The sequence below is a fragment of the Protomyctophum bolini genome, assembly GCF_963924005.1.
Source record: "Protomyctophum bolini genome assembly, chromosome: 4".
NCBI lineage: Eukaryota > Metazoa > Chordata > Actinopteri > Myctophiformes > Myctophidae > Protomyctophum > Protomyctophum bolini.
The window spans coordinates 42763199-42781385 of record NC_137865.1 but is presented as its reverse complement, the minus strand read 5'-3'; the positions used below and the strand labels follow the sequence as shown (position 1 = coordinate 42781385).

At 43.7% G+C, this 18187-nt stretch overlaps 1 protein-coding gene across 1 annotated transcript; it reads left to right on the top strand.

Annotated features, from left to right (window-relative positions):
* The first annotated feature begins 12958 nt into the window (after window positions 1-12958).
* Window positions 12959-18187, top strand: LOC308314074 (cytochrome c oxidase subunit 5A, mitochondrial-like). The gene is made up of 5 exons (XM_080761480.1): window positions 12959-13166; window positions 15460-15576; window positions 15765-15886; window positions 17775-17898; window positions 18029-18187. Exons 1-4 carry the CDS (start codon window positions 13094-13096, stop codon window positions 17886-17888), a joined length of 426 nt encoding a protein of 141 aa, XP_080617606.1. The 5' UTR covers window positions 12959-13093; the 3' UTR covers window positions 17889-17898; window positions 18029-18187.

Genomic DNA, 18187 nt, shown 5'->3' with positions numbered 1-18187 from the left:
GTTCTGGACAACCATGGGTCCGACCAACTCGACACCGGGCACTGCACTCCCTCTGGGGGTGTGGAATGTGTGTGTCGAATTTGTTATGTGCATTACAGCTGTACAGACAGACAGACGGACAGACGGACGGACGGACGACCAGACCAGACCAGACCAGACCAGACCAGACCAGACACCAGACCAGACAAGACAGTCTTCAGGCCAGGGATCAATGTGTATCAAACATCCTCCATATCACCATCCTTTCCTTTATAACTGCCTTCATAACGGATCAATAGGTTTCGGAGTGCGGTCAAGAGTCAACTCGGAGAAGAAGAATAGTCTGTGTCTTTCCATTACATCCTTGCGTTTTCAATAATATAGCAGATGGTCCCAGTGGGAAGGGAGACTATAGCTGTGCTTTAGCTGGAAATGTTTGACAAGTGCTATGACCACTACGTCCATCACAACACAACAGTGTCGAGGGCATTGTTCTGACTATATCTCTGATAAATAAATACAAATCACATTCGTGTAACGTGAGGGGCGCTCTTATCATCGTACATTGTCAATGGGAAATGTGTGACCACGGTACGGGTTATCTTGATTCATCTTCATTCACCTAACCTACAATATATACCCCTATTTCACACCAGTGCGTCCTCTCTGATCTGATCTCTGATCAGCCAATCGTGTGACTTGGGTGTCTAGAGGACGCATGCACTCACTGTGCTACTGATCTTCAGCCAGAGCCAGCCACACCTCCACATTCTGGCAGCCAGGACCAGGTCACAGCAGCAGTAACCTTAACTGGTTTCAACATGCTAATTTGATCATTTTCTTCTACAAAAGGTAAGACTTAAATGTTAGTTTTGTGTGTGTTTTACACAGAAATATGCTGTCCAATAAATGTTCATAGATGAAATGACAAGAAATGTAGCCAATATTATGAAATATACTTTTTATGTTATGTCTCAGTTAGCACAGCCTGTTATTTTTTTCCCCATAACAGCCATAATTGGAATTGACAGAACAGACAGTTTCATGCTCAATGTGTGTCAGTGTACTGAATGTCAGTCTTGTATGTCAATTAAACCCCTGGTACTCCAATTAAATCTTATATCCTTCTTTTACAATGGATGCTGATATTGTGAAAGGTCCTTGTTACAGCTACAGTAATAATGAAAGTACATTCCATGATAGCGGTTTTATTCATTGAATTCTGTGCCAGTGTCAGCATCACTCTACACTCAACCTCTGAAAAAAAGATAATAATTAAATTCCTCTGCATGTAACTTGACAAATAACGTGCTTGTGTATTGTAACAGACTAACAGGAGATGGAGAGCCAGTGCTGGCGTGACAGCCAGTCTGAAGAAGACAGTGACACAGAGGAGTGTCTTTATGGAATCCAAGTAAATAAATATAATAATTCTCTTTTGACTCATTGCAATGTACAAGAATGCTTAAATGGATAATTCACGTTTACCCCTCTATCACACGGAATGTGATATGTGTCCATATCACTACCCCCAAAGAATAGTTCCATGTGATAGAGGGGTCAAAGTTGAACGAAAGTATTGCTAATATTTTAGAAATAGGTCAACAATACAAATCACATTAACACAAAACCAGAGCATAACTCCCACCACGGGACTCGGGCAATCAATTAATACAGTTGCAACCATTATATTAATGGCAAGTATTTCATACAACTTAAGTTAAAAAATGTGAACTATCCCTTTAAGTAAGAAAGTAATTATTAATTGAGAACATGTTGAACTCCTGGCACTCCTTAATTGTTTGCATTTCCATTTAAATAGATGCTAGTATGTTATCCAGATATATGCTGTTTGCTTGTTCACATGTCATTAATTTAGACAGAAGCTATAGACTTCTATCTTAGTTAGTTTATAGCAAGCATTTCATTGTGTTCTTGGCACTCTATTTACATGACCTGATTATCCTAGGCCTTACTATATGTCATGGAATTACAGTAGGTTTGTGAGGAAGCAAAGCCAGAGGTAAGTAGGTAACATATGGCGAATGCTATCTGGCTGATCCTGTGGTAGCGCCTTAAAGTCCGCACAAAGTATTAATTCTCCTTTCTCACAATATAGAGAATTTCCACCAAAAGCCTATATGCAGCACATCTCTCTTTCCTGGCAATAATGTGAAAAATGCCATTCTTGGTGATTGTTTTGTTGTAGAAGTTTAGATGTAAACATTTAATAATACCCCTTTATAAAAGAGTATCTCCTCTAAATCATTTCCTCTGAGATTATCTCATCTGTCGTGCTGTTTGTCTCACTCTGTTACTGTCCCATTTGTTGAACTGATAGGCTCAAGTCTTGAGGCTGTGTTGGGGGCTGGGCTCTGGGAGTCAGACTGGGGTTTCCATACATGAACAGGTCATGTAAGTCTTGTCTCCTTTACTCGAGTAAAATCCTCATACTTCCAAACTCTGAATTCTTGTGTTGCCTAGCTCATTATTATAATGTATTTCTGAGCATGTGTCCTACAGACTGCCTTAACAGTTTCACGCCATTTGTGAGAGAGGCTTTGAGATTGAACTGCTCTCTGGTGTCGAGCTGTTGAGAGCAGAAGGTGAACAGTGAACACGTGTATGTATTTGCCGCTCCAGGGGAGCTGTACTAGTGACCTGCGTCGTCACGCCCAGCTGGACAGAGACATAGCAGCAGCCAGGACACTGTACTCAGACACTGCAGTGGCTGTCAGGTACAAAAACACTCACCTGCAGTCCTTTCACACTGAAGGGACACGTTGTGCATTTTGTCATCTTGTCCCCACACGTCTCATATTTGCCATCGACAACGAAAGGAGAAATTAGGTCAAATGTCCACCAAATATGACGTAGATGTGTGGCAACTGGCAACAGGCTTTCTGATTGGCCGGTATGAGATGATGCATGATGATGTACGATGATAAGAGCGCCCCTCACTTCACACAGGTGTGATTTTTAAATATTACGGATCATTAATTAGGCATATCTCTGCTTCTTTTCTCCACCTCATTGATGTTTTCTCTCACTCCTCTTTCACTGCTGCAGGGAGTACAGGATGATCGATGACATGGACGTTGACATGCATATTAGCGTCAACTTCTTGGATGTAAGCTAACTTAACACATATTTCAGTCCAAACAGTAACTGAACAATCAATTGAATTACTCAATCAATTCTATACTAGAAACTGTCCCTTTTTTTGGTAGATATACATGTGTAATTTGGCTACTGTACTGTGCTGTTAGTGTTTTCATCGTACGTGTCTTGTTGTGTATTGTCACAGAGATTTTTTGAAAATATTTGAAAATGTTCAGCTATAATGATATGCCAAAAATAGAGATGCAGAGGTACACAAACGCACGCACGCACGCACGCACGCACGCACGCACGCACGCACGCACGCACGCACGCACGCACGCACGCACGCACGCACGCACGCACACACACACACACACACAAACACACACCATGCAACTGCAATGAAGAGATCCTTGATTTACAGGTAGTGGACTTGCTAGTGGCCATGTGCAGAGCTGCCCTTCAGTCTTCGCGCAAGACCGTCATATTTGAACCGTACCCCTGCGTGGTCAATCCATGCGACCCAAAGACACTGGCCTTCAGCCCCAGGGTAATCACACTGGCCTAATCTGCATTCTTGCCACTTCACTTCATTGCAAATGTCTCATGCAATGTGGAGTTATTTTTTTATATTTCTTTTCAATCTTTATCTTGTCACAGAGAGCTTCGATAGGCTGCAGGATTTATTGGACAGCGTCATGTTGGTCCAGAAGACGTCACAGGTCATGATCTGACTTCATTATTCACAGTCTCTCACATCATGAATTCTGGTGGAAATAATCAGAAAGGGAATATGAACCCTTTTCCAGGGTTCATATTCAGAAATAAAGAAACAGGTGGACATGGCAGATCCTCTTGCACACGCTTTGTTACAATGGTAAGCTCTCCATGGGGCTACAGTATACACATACTGTATCAAACCTTTATGCCATTTATAGGTGTTATGTTGACTACCTTCTGAGTTGACTACAAGTATCTGCCTGTGCAAGTGTTAATAGTATCAACTGATATGGCATTTATATTTGATTTCACTTCCAACCTCTCACGTCATTTCTCTGTGTACGATAAGCAGCTGGAGTTCATGCACACTCCCCACCAGTATCTGCTCATCAGCAGCCCCCTGCTAAAGAGGCTCGATTCCAAACTGCCAGAAAACTTCATGGCAGCATCTTTGCGTTCCAGTGAGTCAAATTCTTGTTTGTGACACATATTGTATACAGTATGTATGTATAATCTTAACCTTACCTGTGTTATGATCTGACTGTGAACTGTGTAAGTTACCCTTATTTTGTAGTGTGTCTTAGTAGTTTCCGGTTTTGCCTAGTTGTTGCCTGTCTTGTCTCGCCTCTTTCCCTGTTACACACCTGTCTCCATTCTGTCGTTAGCCTGAATTGCCTGATTACACTCAGCCTGTAGTCTATAAGTACTGGACTCATTCTGCTCTCTCACTGCCAGATCAAAGTTGATGTTACTTTGTGTTCCTGCCTGTTTTTGTCCTGCTGTTTCCCTCGTCATGTAAGCTGTTATGTTTTTTGCTCTAATAAATACTGGACTTTACCTGCCTGCCTGCTTGTTCTGCATCTGGGTCCACAACCTGACACACATCGTGACAGTTTGATCTGGCCAACATGGACCCAACAGAACTCCAGGACATTGATGCTGACCTACTAGCTATCAAGAGCTATGTGGACTCAGCTGTTAAGAACACCTCCTGTATTAAACAGCAGGAGACTGCGCTCAGGATGGCTCTTAAGGAGGTTTTTTGTTTCATGAAGAAGAGACCAGATCTCGCAAGATTGGTGGATGGAACGGCCAGACAGTTAACTTCCATATTAGCATCCTTGCTATCCAGCAACCATCTTCGACCTGTTGGCCCCGAGCCGGCCACTCCTGTTTCCACTGATTCCCAGCTTTCTAGCCTTCAGTTGGCTTGTGACCAGCCTTCTCCAGTGGTACGGCTGGGGTTCGTGAGAATGGAACCTGCCTGTCTTGGGTCTTCAAGGAGGAGGAGTGGTCGCCGTCGCTTCCGCCAGTGCAATTGGCTGCCCAGTGTACAGGCACCCAGCGACGCCGAGACGCGGCCACCGCCGCCCAGCAACGCCGAGGCGCGGCCACCGCCGCCCAGCAACGCCGAGACGCGGCCAGCGCCGCCCAGCGAAGCCAAGACGTGGCCTCCGCCACCGAGCGACGCCGAGACGCGGCCAACGCCGCCTCAGAGCGACACCATGGCACTGCCGACGCAGCACAGTGCTACTAAGGCCCCGCCGCTGCAGCTCGCCTCTGAGGCCCCGCTGCTGCAGCTCGCCTCCTCCGAAGCCCCGTCACGTCCATCTGCAGTCCCGCCTGCAGCCCCGTCACGTCATTCTGCAGTCCCGCCTGCAGCCCCGTCACGTCCATCTGCAGTCCCGCCTGCAGCCCCGTCACGTCATTCTGCAGTCCCGCCTGCAGCCCCGTCACGTCCATCTGCAGTCCCGCCTGCAGCCCCGTCACGTCATTCTGCAGTCCCGCCTGCAGCCCCGTCACGTCCCTCTGCAGTCCCGCCTGCAGCCCCGTCACGTCCATCTGCAGTCCCGCCTGCAGCCCCGTCACGTCCATCTGCAGTCCCGCCTGCAGCCCCGTCACGTCCATCTGCAGTCCCGCCTGCAGCCCCGTCACGTCCATCTGCAGTCCCGCCTGCAGCCCCGTCACGTCCATCTGCAGTCTTGCCTGCAGCCCCGACACGTCCATCTGCAGTCCCGCCTGCAGCCCCGTCACGTTCATCTGCAGTCCCGCCTGCAGCCCCGTCATGTCCTTCTGCACTCCCGCCCGCAGCGGTGCGACCCCGTCAAGGGCCTGCACTACGGCAGCGGGACCCCGGGGGTGTTTTTCAGCTCCCTGACCCACAATCTGTTCCTAACCCTCTTGTTAACCCAGTGCCTAGCCCTGTCTTTGGTGTTCCTCCATTTGTCAGTTCCCCTGTTACTAGGGTTGCTAGCTCTCACTTTGCCCAGTCTGCTAGCCCTAGTTACCCTGCCCTGCCTAGTTTCTTGTCTTTATGTCTGCCTGTCTGTGTGTCTGCTAGTCTGTCTGCTAGTTTTTTTGTTTGTCAGACTACCCCCCGGTCCTCTAGCCTTCTGTCTGACTTTTCTACCTATTTGACTTTTTGTCAAATTACTTGTTTGTCTGCCTGTCTACCTATATGTCAGGTCACTTGTCAGTTCCTTGGTTTGTCTTCCTTTTTGTCTGTCTGTCTGTCTATCTGTCTGTCAGCCTGTCTGACTGCGTGTCTGCCTGCATGTTTGTCTGTGTGTCTCCCTATCGGTTAGAATTTAGTTCCCCAGAGAGTCCAGTTCATTCCTTAACACTGTTAGTGTACCTTTTTGTCTTGCCCTGCCCCAAGTCTATCAGCAAGTGTTGACTTGTGTTGTCTTGCCCATGCAGTTTTTTTGTCCTACCATGCCTATAAGGCCAGTCCAGTGTTTTTTTTTTTTTTTTTCTCCTACATGTTTTGAGCTTGTAGATCTGTTATTTAGCTGTTTTTGCCCTGCCTGCCCTATGTTTGTTTTGTGCCTGTGTCCCTCCGTTCCAACCCCCCTCCACCCACCCTGCTTGGTATTTTGATGTTTTGTTTTGGGATGTTTGGTACCCATCCCTTGGGGGGAGGTACTGTTATGATCTGACTGTGAACTGTGTAAGTTACCCTTATTTTGTAGTGTGTCTTAGTAGTTTCCGGTTTTGCCTAGTTGTTGCCTGTCTTGTCTCGCCTCTTTCCCTGTTACACACCTGTCTCCATTCTGTCGTTAGCCTGAATTGCCTGATTACACTCAGCCTGTAGTCTATAAGTACTGGACTCATTCTGCTCTCTCACTGCCAGATCAAAGTTGATGTTACTTTGTGTTCCTGCCTGTTTTTGTCCTGCTGTTTCCCTCGTCATGTAAGCTGTTATGTTTTTTGCTCTAATAAATACTGGACTTTACCTGCCTGCCTGCTTGTTCTGCATCTGGGTCCACAACCTGACACACATCGTGACAACCTGTCCCCTACACTCCACACATATTCAAATAATGCAATCCCTATTTTATAACGTTATAACATTATCCATGTTAATAGTTATGGCTGCATTTTGGAACCATATTTTACTGAATTGTAAACTGTAAACTTGTTGTATGACAGATTTACAAATTAATAATAATAATAATAATACATTTTATTTATAACGCACTTTATATTTGAAACAAATCTCAAAGTGCTACAGATAAAAAAGTAAAATAAAAATAAGACTAAAACAGTTAAAAACAGGGCAGCTTAAGAGTCCGACTGGGCAAATGCCTTACTAAAAAGGAAAGTCTTTAGTCCCTTTTTAAAAACGTCCACGGACTGTGGTGCTCTCAGGTGGTCGGGGAGGGCGTTCCACAGCCGAGGGGCAGCTGAGCAGAAGGCCCGGTCCCCCATGGTGCGGAGTTTGGTTCTTGGTTGTTTGAGAGTGTTAGATGTACCGGAGCGGAGGGAGCGGGTGGAGGCTGGGGGTTCAAGGAGTTCCTTTAAGTAGGGGGGGGCGTTGCTGTGGATGCATTGGTGGGTGAGGAGGCAGACCTTGTATTCTATCCTGGAGGAGACGGGAAGCCAGTGAAGGGAGTGGAGTATGGGTGTGATGTGGTCATATTTTCGCACTCTCACCAGGATCCTAGCAGCACTGTTTTGAATGTACTGGAGCCTCTGGATGCTCTTGCTAGGGATCCCGGTGAGAAGTGCATTGCAGTAGTCGAGCTTTGAGGAGACAAAGGCGTGGACAAGTTTTTCAGCATCAGGGAGGGTGAGTGTGGGGCGGAGTCTGGCGATGTTTCGGAGGTGGAAGAAGGAGGTTTTGCAGAGGTGTTTGATATGGGGGTCGAAGGTCAGGTGGGGGTCCATTTTTACACCCAGGTTGGTGACTACAGGTGAGAGGGGGATGTCTTGGCTGGAGAAGGTGATGCTGGTTATTGGGGAGGATTTGACCTGGTGTGGGGTGCCGATGATAATGGCCTCTGTCTTGGAGCTGTTGAGTTGTAGGAAATTGTCGGTCATCCACGCCTTTATCTCCTCAAGGCAGGTGGTTAAAGTGGATGATGGTGAAGATGGTGACGACAGGGGGGCAGAGGGGAGTGGGATAGTCCTGAGGTAGAGTTGAGTGTCATCAGCGTAGCAATGGTAGGATATGCCATGCTGGCTGATGACACGACCAAGGGGGAGCATATAGAGGGTGAAAAGGGTGGGGCCAAGGACGGAACCTTGGGGCACGCCACAGGTGACAGGGTGTGACCGTGAGTGGGCACCGCCCAGGGAGACACGCTCAGTTCTGTCAGTGAGGTAGGAGGTGAACCAGTTGAGTGCAGTGTCGGTGAGTCCTATGGTGGAGTGGAGACGATTGAGGAGGATGGTGTGGTCGACTGTGTCAAAAGCTGCGGATAAGTCCAGGAGGATGAGGAGGGAGGGGCAACCATTGTCAGCTGCCATCAGGAGATCATTTGTGACTCTGACCAGTGCTGTTTCTGTGCTGTGGGCTGTGCGGAATCCTGACTGAAATTTCTCGAAGAGGTTATTGTGTTTGAGGTGTTGTTGGAGTTGAGCGGCAACCACTTTTTCCAGTACCTTGGAGAGGAAGGGCAGGTTGGAGATGGGCCTGTAGTTGGAGAGTATGTCCGGGTCAAGGGTGGGTTTTTTCAGGAGAGGTGTGATGATGGCTGTCTTTAGGGAAGGTGGAACATGGCCGGCTTGGAGGGAGAGGTTGATGGCTGTAGTAATGAGGGGGCTTATGGCAGTTATATGGGTTTTTAACAGAGCTGTGGGGAATGGGTCGAGGGCGCACGTGGAGGGTTTCATCTTGTTGATGATGGCCTCGACCTGATGGTGTGATGTGCTGGCCAAGCAGTGGAGAGGCTGGAGGATCCCTGGCTGTAGGGAGGTGGTCGGGGGAGGGGGGGAGGGGCTATGTGGGGTAGTGGTCAAGGCAGGTGGAGTGGATGAGTGAGATAGGGCGGAGCGGATGTTATTGACCTTTGACCTAAATGAATCGAGGATGTTGTTGCACTGGTCCTCTGTGGTGTCACTGTGGGTGGGTGATTGAGGTTTAAGGAGGTTATTTATGGTGGAGAAAAGTTGCTTGGAGTTACCGGAATTGTTATTGATGATATTTGATTAAACATCACAATGTCGTGCCACAAACCGCACTGCTTAATTGCACTTCCATGGCTTTGTCTCATGAAATGTGTTATTCATTCATATCATTAACAGTTATAACTTCAAAGGATCTTCAAAAACATGGGAACATATGGATTTGCCCGATATCTGACCACGTGTGTACGCGGTTCTTCTTTGTGTAAGTACACAAACAATAATATCCGCCACTTCCATCAGCGGATAGGAGACACCAGTGTCAACACTCAGGACTCCAGGATAGAGAGGGAGATTATGCGAGTTATTGCAACGAGGCCTTGCTGAGAAAATATGTATGGACAGACACACATTCACATGAACACTGACGCGGCCAGACACATGCCAGCATGCACGTATGCAATGCATCTTCTTGTCATATCTCCTGGTATGCACGCACACGCACGAATGCACGCGCGCACACACACACACACACACACACACACACACACACACACACACACACACACACACACACACACACACACACACACACTTGTGATATTTGTTCATGACTCATGTTGTGATTTACATTTTGCATGATTACCAATTCAAACGATCATGCAAACACTGGCCAGAGAGGCTGTTCATTATGCTCATCTCTCTCTCTCTCTCTCTGGCATGCCTTTACTGTACATCCTTGTCATGCAATTTCTATAATTAGGCCAATCAATCACAAGAGGCAACTCTCAAGCTATACTGTCACTCATTTGACAGTCATGAAAATGCTGCTTCTGTCTTAGCTTTCGTATGCTATCTTGTTTTGTAATGTGCATGTGGTTTACTCTGTAACATTGTCTAGTCACAGTTAACAACCTTTCATACAGTATGTGTAGGATTTATACAAAGTCAGGCTTTTCGATGCTTTTCTAATTTGGAAGTAGTAACTATAGCTCTAGGCTTTAATTGTGGTCTAAGATCCACCATGGATATAAACATTGTCGGGTCAATACAGTCGGCCCAAAAGGTAGATCGTGATCTACCAGTAGATCACAAAGGCTGTGCAGGTATATCACAAATATAAGGTGACTTGATTAACTGTTTTACACAAATGTCAGTAGCATTACAAAAAACCCCTACCAAAACGTACCTCTATTTCCCATACCAAGTGTGCTTGTCTCATGTCTTACTGTACATGTAACTATTCCAAAGCCCCTCGGGTACAAACAAATTTCAGCAATGGGATCAACATTTTTTTTTCTGTGTAGATCTCATTGAGCTGGTAATTTTGAAAGTGGCTCTCAAGTAAAAAAAAGTGTGGGCACCCCTGGTCTAGGCTATATCTCTGTGAGCAGGTTCTACTTCCAAATCAGGGGGATAAGTGCCCCAGTAGCTCAGGGTGTTGTGTGTCAGCCACATATCTCAACCTCCCTGGTTTGGTTTCAGGGTTCTCATTCCGCTCTCTTTATCTCTATCATTTCTGACAAAAATGAGAATTGCCAAAAATGTTTTATAGTTGTGCATTTTCTTAATAAAGATTTATATGGTATCTAATGTTATTGCTGGTCAGTAATGAAAGTCTGTCAGGAAAACATGAACATGAACTGGAGCATGTTATTATTATGATTAACTGCATTATATGTTGACCTTGACCTTTGAACCATGGATTCCAGGCCAGCTCATGTTATCTGTGTGCTTAGCTATATAAGACGATAGCGGTGACCAATAGGAATCCTCTATATGAGCAGTGTCAGTCCTACCACAAATTCTCCAGAACAAAAAACAAAACATAGGCCTATCGTGTCAACAAGCAGTCATTATTTTTTTGTAACCAACGTTTTATTTTTGGAGGAGGGGATGATATTGTGATGTATCTGGTATTTCGATTGGGCCTTAATTTTGACTCAAAGACTTTCAGCTTTCAGGAAGAAATCAAAAATACACAGGGAAGACATATTTCAATATTCTACGTAACCACGCCTGCCACACCTGGGGGTCTATTAGTATCTATCTAGTAATGTTAACTCCATAGACACATACAAACAAGAAAAATCACAGCACTACATCTTTAAAACCCTTTTCAAGGGAAGGGACATTATGGACAAACAGTTCACACAAAGTCCCACAATAAGTGTATCTTTTCAGTAGATACAGTACATGCTTTCGAGAAGAGAGAACTACCGTGGCCCAGATCTTGGCCCTAAGGAGAATCATCGAGGAGCTGTCTTGTGCTTTATCGACTTCAAATTTGATTGTCCGTCACTGGTCATTAATGTACTCATGTACTCCTATAGTTTGCCTTCTAGCAACAACCCAGGCCGCTTCTTAACCCGGTCACCAGACCCCCGGGTAATTCGTACAGACATTAAAGGGAAGGAAAAAGGAGTCATTCTTTTCTGTATATGTGTCTAAAATGAATTTGGTAACATGCAGTTGTAATGTAACAGTTATATATATATATATATATATATATATATATATATATATATATATATATATATATATATATATATAAAATGTTCACTTCCTGTTGATTTTGCCATTTTTATTAGGAAGAAAAAACCCGGACTGAATCTGTGCATCCGGATTCAGATCTTCAAATAGTTTAATCAGCAGGAAGCTGAAGAAAAATGGACCAAAGAAAAAACTGTTCTGGGTTTAATGATGTTCTATAATATCATCATCTGAATAAACTGTGTTCATTTATGTACTAAAAGACTGACTTTGAGAGCTGTTTCAGCATATAATGTAAGTCAACGAGGAGCATATTTTGCATTATCAATTTCTAATCAATGGAACAATTATATTTTTGATTTCTTGTCCACCTTTGGAGTTACATCATTGGCAAGGTAACTAACTCAAGCCTAAAATAAAGTGGTCTTGCCCTTTAATTAATAATTAAAGAGTGAGTGAAACTTCACCATTGTACACAAGGGGGTGGCAGAGAGCTGTCATCTGTCACCTATTTAGTCCATGAGCCTGAGCCCCAAAATTGGTATACATGAAGTTTTCTGAAATTGTACATTTAAATATGCAAATTAGGCATTATATAGGAAAAATATTTTATTTTATTTTATTTTACATTTTTCTGCCTGTAGCACTTTGAGATTTGCTTCAAATGTAAAGTGCATTATAAATAAATTTGATTATTATTATTATTATTAAAATATGCCCAGATATGTATAACTTTCCAGAATCAAAATCGGAGAATTGGATAAAGCCAGAGCCAACTTATTGTTCGCGTGTTAGAGTCAAAGGTTTTAAACATGACCATTGGCCATGCATAGCTGTCAAATTAATGTATATTAAGAAGAAAGACAGACATTTGACTTGAATTAATATTTGATTTGATTTGATTTGATTTGATTTACTGTACAAAATACTGTACAGTACCTATCATGCATGAATTCCTGCATTGTCTTATACAATCCGATTCCTACATGACATGCTTGACAGGTCATATTTGCGTGTGCGTATATGGGGTGGGGTGGTTTAGGTTGGTATGATGCATCATCATAGGTTGGTTATAGGTATGTTATATGTTACTGTATATGATGATGTGAATGTGATGTCACAGTCACGCGCATACCCTCTGTATGCCAAATGGGCCAAATGTAGTACTCATTCATGCGCAGTAGGGCGGCATGTACGTGCGCCGCGGCTCGATCGTGCCCGAGTGGAATAGACAAGTGGCGACACGCTTGCATCTCGCGGAACATTGGAACTATCCCATTGAGATAGAAAGAGCACTTCCGCATTCCATTGTTACAATGGGAGTCAACGCGAGTGTCGCCACTCTCTCACTAGATTACTCTGGGTCGTGCGTCCGTCCTCTCTCCTCCAGTCCAACTCCAAGCAGCCGGGTCGTGTCCCGTTGTTTAGCTGACTAAACTTTTCATCCATCATGTTCAGAGCTGCCGTCCGTCTCTCTGTCTCCGGCGTCCGGGGTTTAACGCGTGTACAGCCAGGATGTCAAGGTGGGCTAAGTGAACGCTTTTTAATTCACTATGTCGTCCGATTTATTTAATAAAGTTGACGTGTGGCGTGAGTGCAAGCGAATCAGAGCTCAGGCTGTCAGGACTCATGCTAATGATGCTAGTGTTAGCATGCTAACAGTAACGTGATGGCTGCTATCATGCTACTACGTTAAATACGTTCTACACAGGTATATTTAGTGTTGCCCGGGGTGTGTTGGTGATAGTTTGGCATGGTGGTGTCGTCCCTGTGCTTGACTGTACCAGCCAATGTTCAATTTACGATGTTTTTTTTCACGAGTGTCCTACTGTCCTTGCCATGACCCACTTGCCGGGCCCTGTGTGTGGCTAACTGGCTAGGTTACAGGTAGCAGGTAGAGTAGTAGATAAACTATGTTTATTATTAGTCAAGAGTCAAGACTATAGCGGCAGAGCCACGTGTCCTTTGCTTTAGAGATTAGTCTAGTATGTGTTATAACAATATAGCTTGTATTGGAGCAATAGAATAGTTGAATAAAGTTGTACGTGTTCAAATCATACAGCATATTAATCAGGTCTAATCGGGGCACTGGCGAAGGGCCAACAGGATGCAATCTAAAGTTGCAATACCATCCATTGACTCCCCGACCCCACCTATTTGCTTTTGCGATCTTGTACTTTAAACTCGCCAACATTGCAGCTCTAGACCAGGGGTAGGCAACCTTGGGCACCAGTGCCAACATTGGCACAAAGGAGGGTGATCACTGGCACACTGGCAAGGGTATGAGAGAGTATTTTTGGTTTTAAATAAACTAAAGAGTCAAAACCCCCACATTTGTGTGTAAATTACATCCTCCATTCCACATTCATTAAAACTGAACTCTGTATTTGCCCTGAGTATAATGATCATTATAGCAATGTGAGAGAAAATATTTAGAGGGAGGAAAGAATTTGTGGTCAAGCAAGGTATGTTGGAGTTTTTCACGTGGTGTCATTAAAATTAATTAATGTTGATATGGTACACTAACGATCTAGGAAATACATACATGGCACTTCATTTAAGAAGGTTGCAGACCCCTGCTCTAGACCAAGCTTATCTTCTTTCAATCTGCCAAGATTTTTGTTTCATAAAAATCAATCGTAGACATGTTATTGTTATGACTGAGCTACTATCTGTCAAGAAATTCTCTGCAGGTGTTGGTGTTTGGAAGCACTCGTCGAAGTCACTGAACGGCCCTGCGTGTCACCCGTTTCTCATTTGCACATAATGCAGGAGGTAGCAGCGCGAACCGTTATTAAAAACGGGTGCTTCCAAACGCCAAAACTTACAAAAAGAATCACCGGCAGAGAATTTCTTGACAGAAAGTAGCTCATAACTTGTCTACGGTGGATTTTTATGAAACAAGCTTGGCAGATTGAAAGAGGATAATTCAAGCTTTACCTACAGCTGCAATTTTGGTGAGTTTAACGCTAAGGTTTAACGTCGTTTAATACAAGCAGATCACAAAAGCAAATTGGATGAGTGGGGAGTCAATGGAGGTTATTGCAAATCTAGAGTCACCTCAATATTTAAAAAAATCTAGAGTTGCAAATTGCGGCTAACTCCTAGCAAGCTTTTATATTTCAGTTTTAAGCCCTTATTTGTAAGATTAGTTTAGCTCTGGTCCATACATTAGAGCTATGGATCAGAGCTAAGATTAGCCTACATCAGATGTCACTTTAAATTAAACTGGGCATTGTGACTTTGGATCTGTGGATTATGTGAGGATAATCAATGGACCAAAGATATACACGTGACATCTATGTTGTCATGAGTTTTTATTTAATTCAGACTCTAATGTAAAACACACTGTAACCCAAAAGCACGGGAGTGATAGAGAGGATTATGATTTGTTGAAGTGTTTTCCTTTACTTTTATTGGTGCACATGTAAGCAAAGCAAAGTTATTTGTTTACCCAGGGAAGTGGACTAAGCCAAGGACTTGTTTACAGCCACACCCTGCTCATAGAACATTTCATGGTAGGGGTTCAATGCCTTGCTCAAGGGCACTTCAGCGGTGGTAGTTTTAACGTGCCGCTCCGGGGATGCGAACTGGCGACCTTCCGGTATCAAGACCGTTCCGCAAACCGTTCGGCCACCGCTGCCCCTTATGTATGCTGCAAAATTGCAATAATGCAGTACAATGCTCAGCCATACTTTGCCTATGCTACAGAGTGCACTGCTTGCACCTCTTATTTAGTTAACACTAAGTGCCACTGTAAGTACGTTTCAACAAATGTAAACCTCTTAACTTAACTGACTTGTTCATATCTTGTAGCTCCAATGGCTTTGAGGTGTTACTCACATGAGAAGCAAGAGACGGATGAAGAGTTTGATGCCCGTTGGGTAAACTATTTCAGCAAGCCAGACATTGATGCTTGGGAACTGAGAAAAGGTCCGTATGTCAAATTACTGTCTGTATGAATAAGAATATATACTAGTTAGTCTACATATTACAATCAGGTAATATGAACTTAAAAGTGTTTTATTTATTTATTTTGCCATTTGTGGAGTAGGGAAAGGTTGATAAAATATGTTGATATTGTCATTTGTTTAACTGATTTCTGTGGTTCCTTCTTTCAGGAATGAACACGTTGATCGGTTATGATCTGGTACCTGAACCAAAGATTCTTGAGGCAGCACTTAGAGCTTGTCGGAGACTAGATGACTTGGCCAGTGCTATCCGAATCTTGGAAGCTGTCAAGGTGAGAGAGAGAGAAGTTATTATACATATTATAGATATATGGCTGTGTTATTCATTTTGTACCCGTTTATTATTACGCATCATACATGGGTGGGTAGAGAGGCCGTCTGATAATCAGAAGCAGAAGGTCACCGGTCGTCTGTCTGTCTGTCTAGGTTCTCAAATAGAAACTTTAATCAAATCTGACTTCTTCAAATGTATTTATTTGTACTAAATATCAGTCAAAACCAGGGCTCCAGACAAACTTTTTCACCACTGCCCCAGAGCAGTCCAAAAATAAAATGTTAAAAGAGTGTTGGAGGAAGTACAGTAGCCTGGCATGGCCAGGACTTTGGTGTGGAATATTTATTTCTAAGGGGCGGTTACAAACTGACGTCGCAGCAAAAAAATCTCTCTTTTAATAGTGGGCTCTGATTGGTCACCCACAACTCTGGACTGAGGGAAATGTAATTCAAAGTGCCAGATCAATCTCCAAGGATTTCTTTCCCCTCTGGTTTCGTCTGGTTTCCAGGCTAGAATTACAGTAATGATTGCGGATGATGCAGGTTCGATGCCAGGCCAGGCCAGCAATGTGCCGATGTGTGTCCCTGAGCAAGACTCTTAATCCCTAATTAGCCCTTCACTAAGCCCCACCCACTCCACTCTACGATGGCAAGCTGTCATTCTCACCCATTGAGATGCTTGTTAAATGACAGGATTTCTCCAATAAATGATCGATCATTTCAGTAGCAAGAGCTTCAAAATGTCTTAATCTAGTCAACAAGGCCTGCAGTAGGCTATGCACTGGACAAATGTGCATGACATTATTTAAATAAACTAGAAATACGAGGAAAGGTTAGAGGGAGAAACGGTATCCAACAATCAAGTTTAACTACGTTCGACAGGAGTTTTCATGTAATGCACGGTAAAACTACAGTGATTAGAATGATTGACATTTCCTGGGTGGGTCAGTTGTGTAACTTTCCCGACGTTAAACTGTGTATGTGTTCAACAACACAGCCATGCAAAATAACATTGACATGAGGTGAGGTGACGAAAGCTTGCCATTTGGATTGACATTGGACAATCGCTTCTGGGATGGGGTTTAGCGAAGGGCTAATTGCAGTCGTAGAATAGCTGCTCATTGCTCTTGGTGGTTATAGGATGGTTAATGCAGAGGACAAATTTCACGTATGTCCATCCATATACTGTGTAGCAGTATATGGATGTAACAGTGACAAAAAAAACACCCCAAGGAGTGGTGGGTACTAAATTAGTATTCCTAACTTGTTTTGAGGTGCCTTATAGTTTTATTTGAGGCGAGGTGACCTTTTATTGAGAGTTTAATAAAGGAAAAATATTGGACTAAATGAGCCTGTGTCGTCTTTTACTGGGGGAGTTATGTCACAGCACAGACGACAGAAAAATGTAGCCTCTTGTATTTGCGGTTTTACACAGATGCCAAAAGTTAAATATTAAAAATAATGGGTTCAATAACAATGTCCCCTCTATTGGTGCAACAAAATCACTGCATAGATTATCTTCTCTTTAATATCACAATCCAAGATAGGTCATTGAGCGAGTCATAGGTCGTTGATCCTTTCAAAGGAGATGGCAAGGTATCTAATATCCGCCAGAGCTTGTAGATCAGCTATTCATGCCAGGATTGTCTGCCGTTCCTAGTCTGACAGTGTGTCAAAACTGCGGGTACCAGTCGGGAGATTCATTCACCCTAAATACATATTTTAACAGTTTTAATGCCGGGATTAAACGTGCGTCTTCCAGGCTAGACTCCCATGTTTGCACTGCAGCGTGTCAATCCCCATGTCTCTACTCATTCCCTGTCAGTCTACTGTACTGTAAAAAAGAAAATAGTCAAAATACATATAATTTACTGTTACTTTTTTCAGGACAAGTCAGGCCCCCACAAAGAAATCTACCCATACCTGATTCAGGAACTGCGGCCAACACTAGATGAACTTGGAATCTCCACCCCTGAAGAATTGGGCATTGACAAAGTATAGCAAAGTATAGGTAGGTAATATATTTTACTACAATGTGATATTTTGTTTACTACATAGCATTATTCAGTGTTACAAATATCTCACTCAAACTGAAATTCTCTCTCTCTCTCTCTCTCTCTCTCTCTCTCTCTCTCTTACAGTTCTCAAACAGCTGTGGACACCAGATAAAAGACCACTTGGACAACCTTGTACTTAAATATTTGCCCCCATATAATATGTATTATATTTAATTTGGCCTTTATTATGTTCTTTTGCTTGTAAAATATTGACGGACAAAATAAAGGAGAAACTTATCTTGA

Bases quoted from the DNA above. Each gene is read 5' to 3' on its own strand.
- LOC308314074 (XM_080761480.1), top strand. From the start codon at position 13,094: ATGTTCAGAGCTGCCGTCCGTCTCTCTGTCTCCGGCGTCCGGGGTTTA. The intron at 13,167-15,459 runs GTGGGCTAAGTG...CATATCTTGTAG, and splicing joins TGTACAGCCAGGATGTCAAG to CTCCAATGGCTTTGAGGTGT. The intron at 15,887-17,774 runs GTGAGAGAGAGA...TACTTTTTTCAG, and splicing joins GAATCTTGGAAGCTGTCAAG to GACAAGTCAGGCCCCCACAA.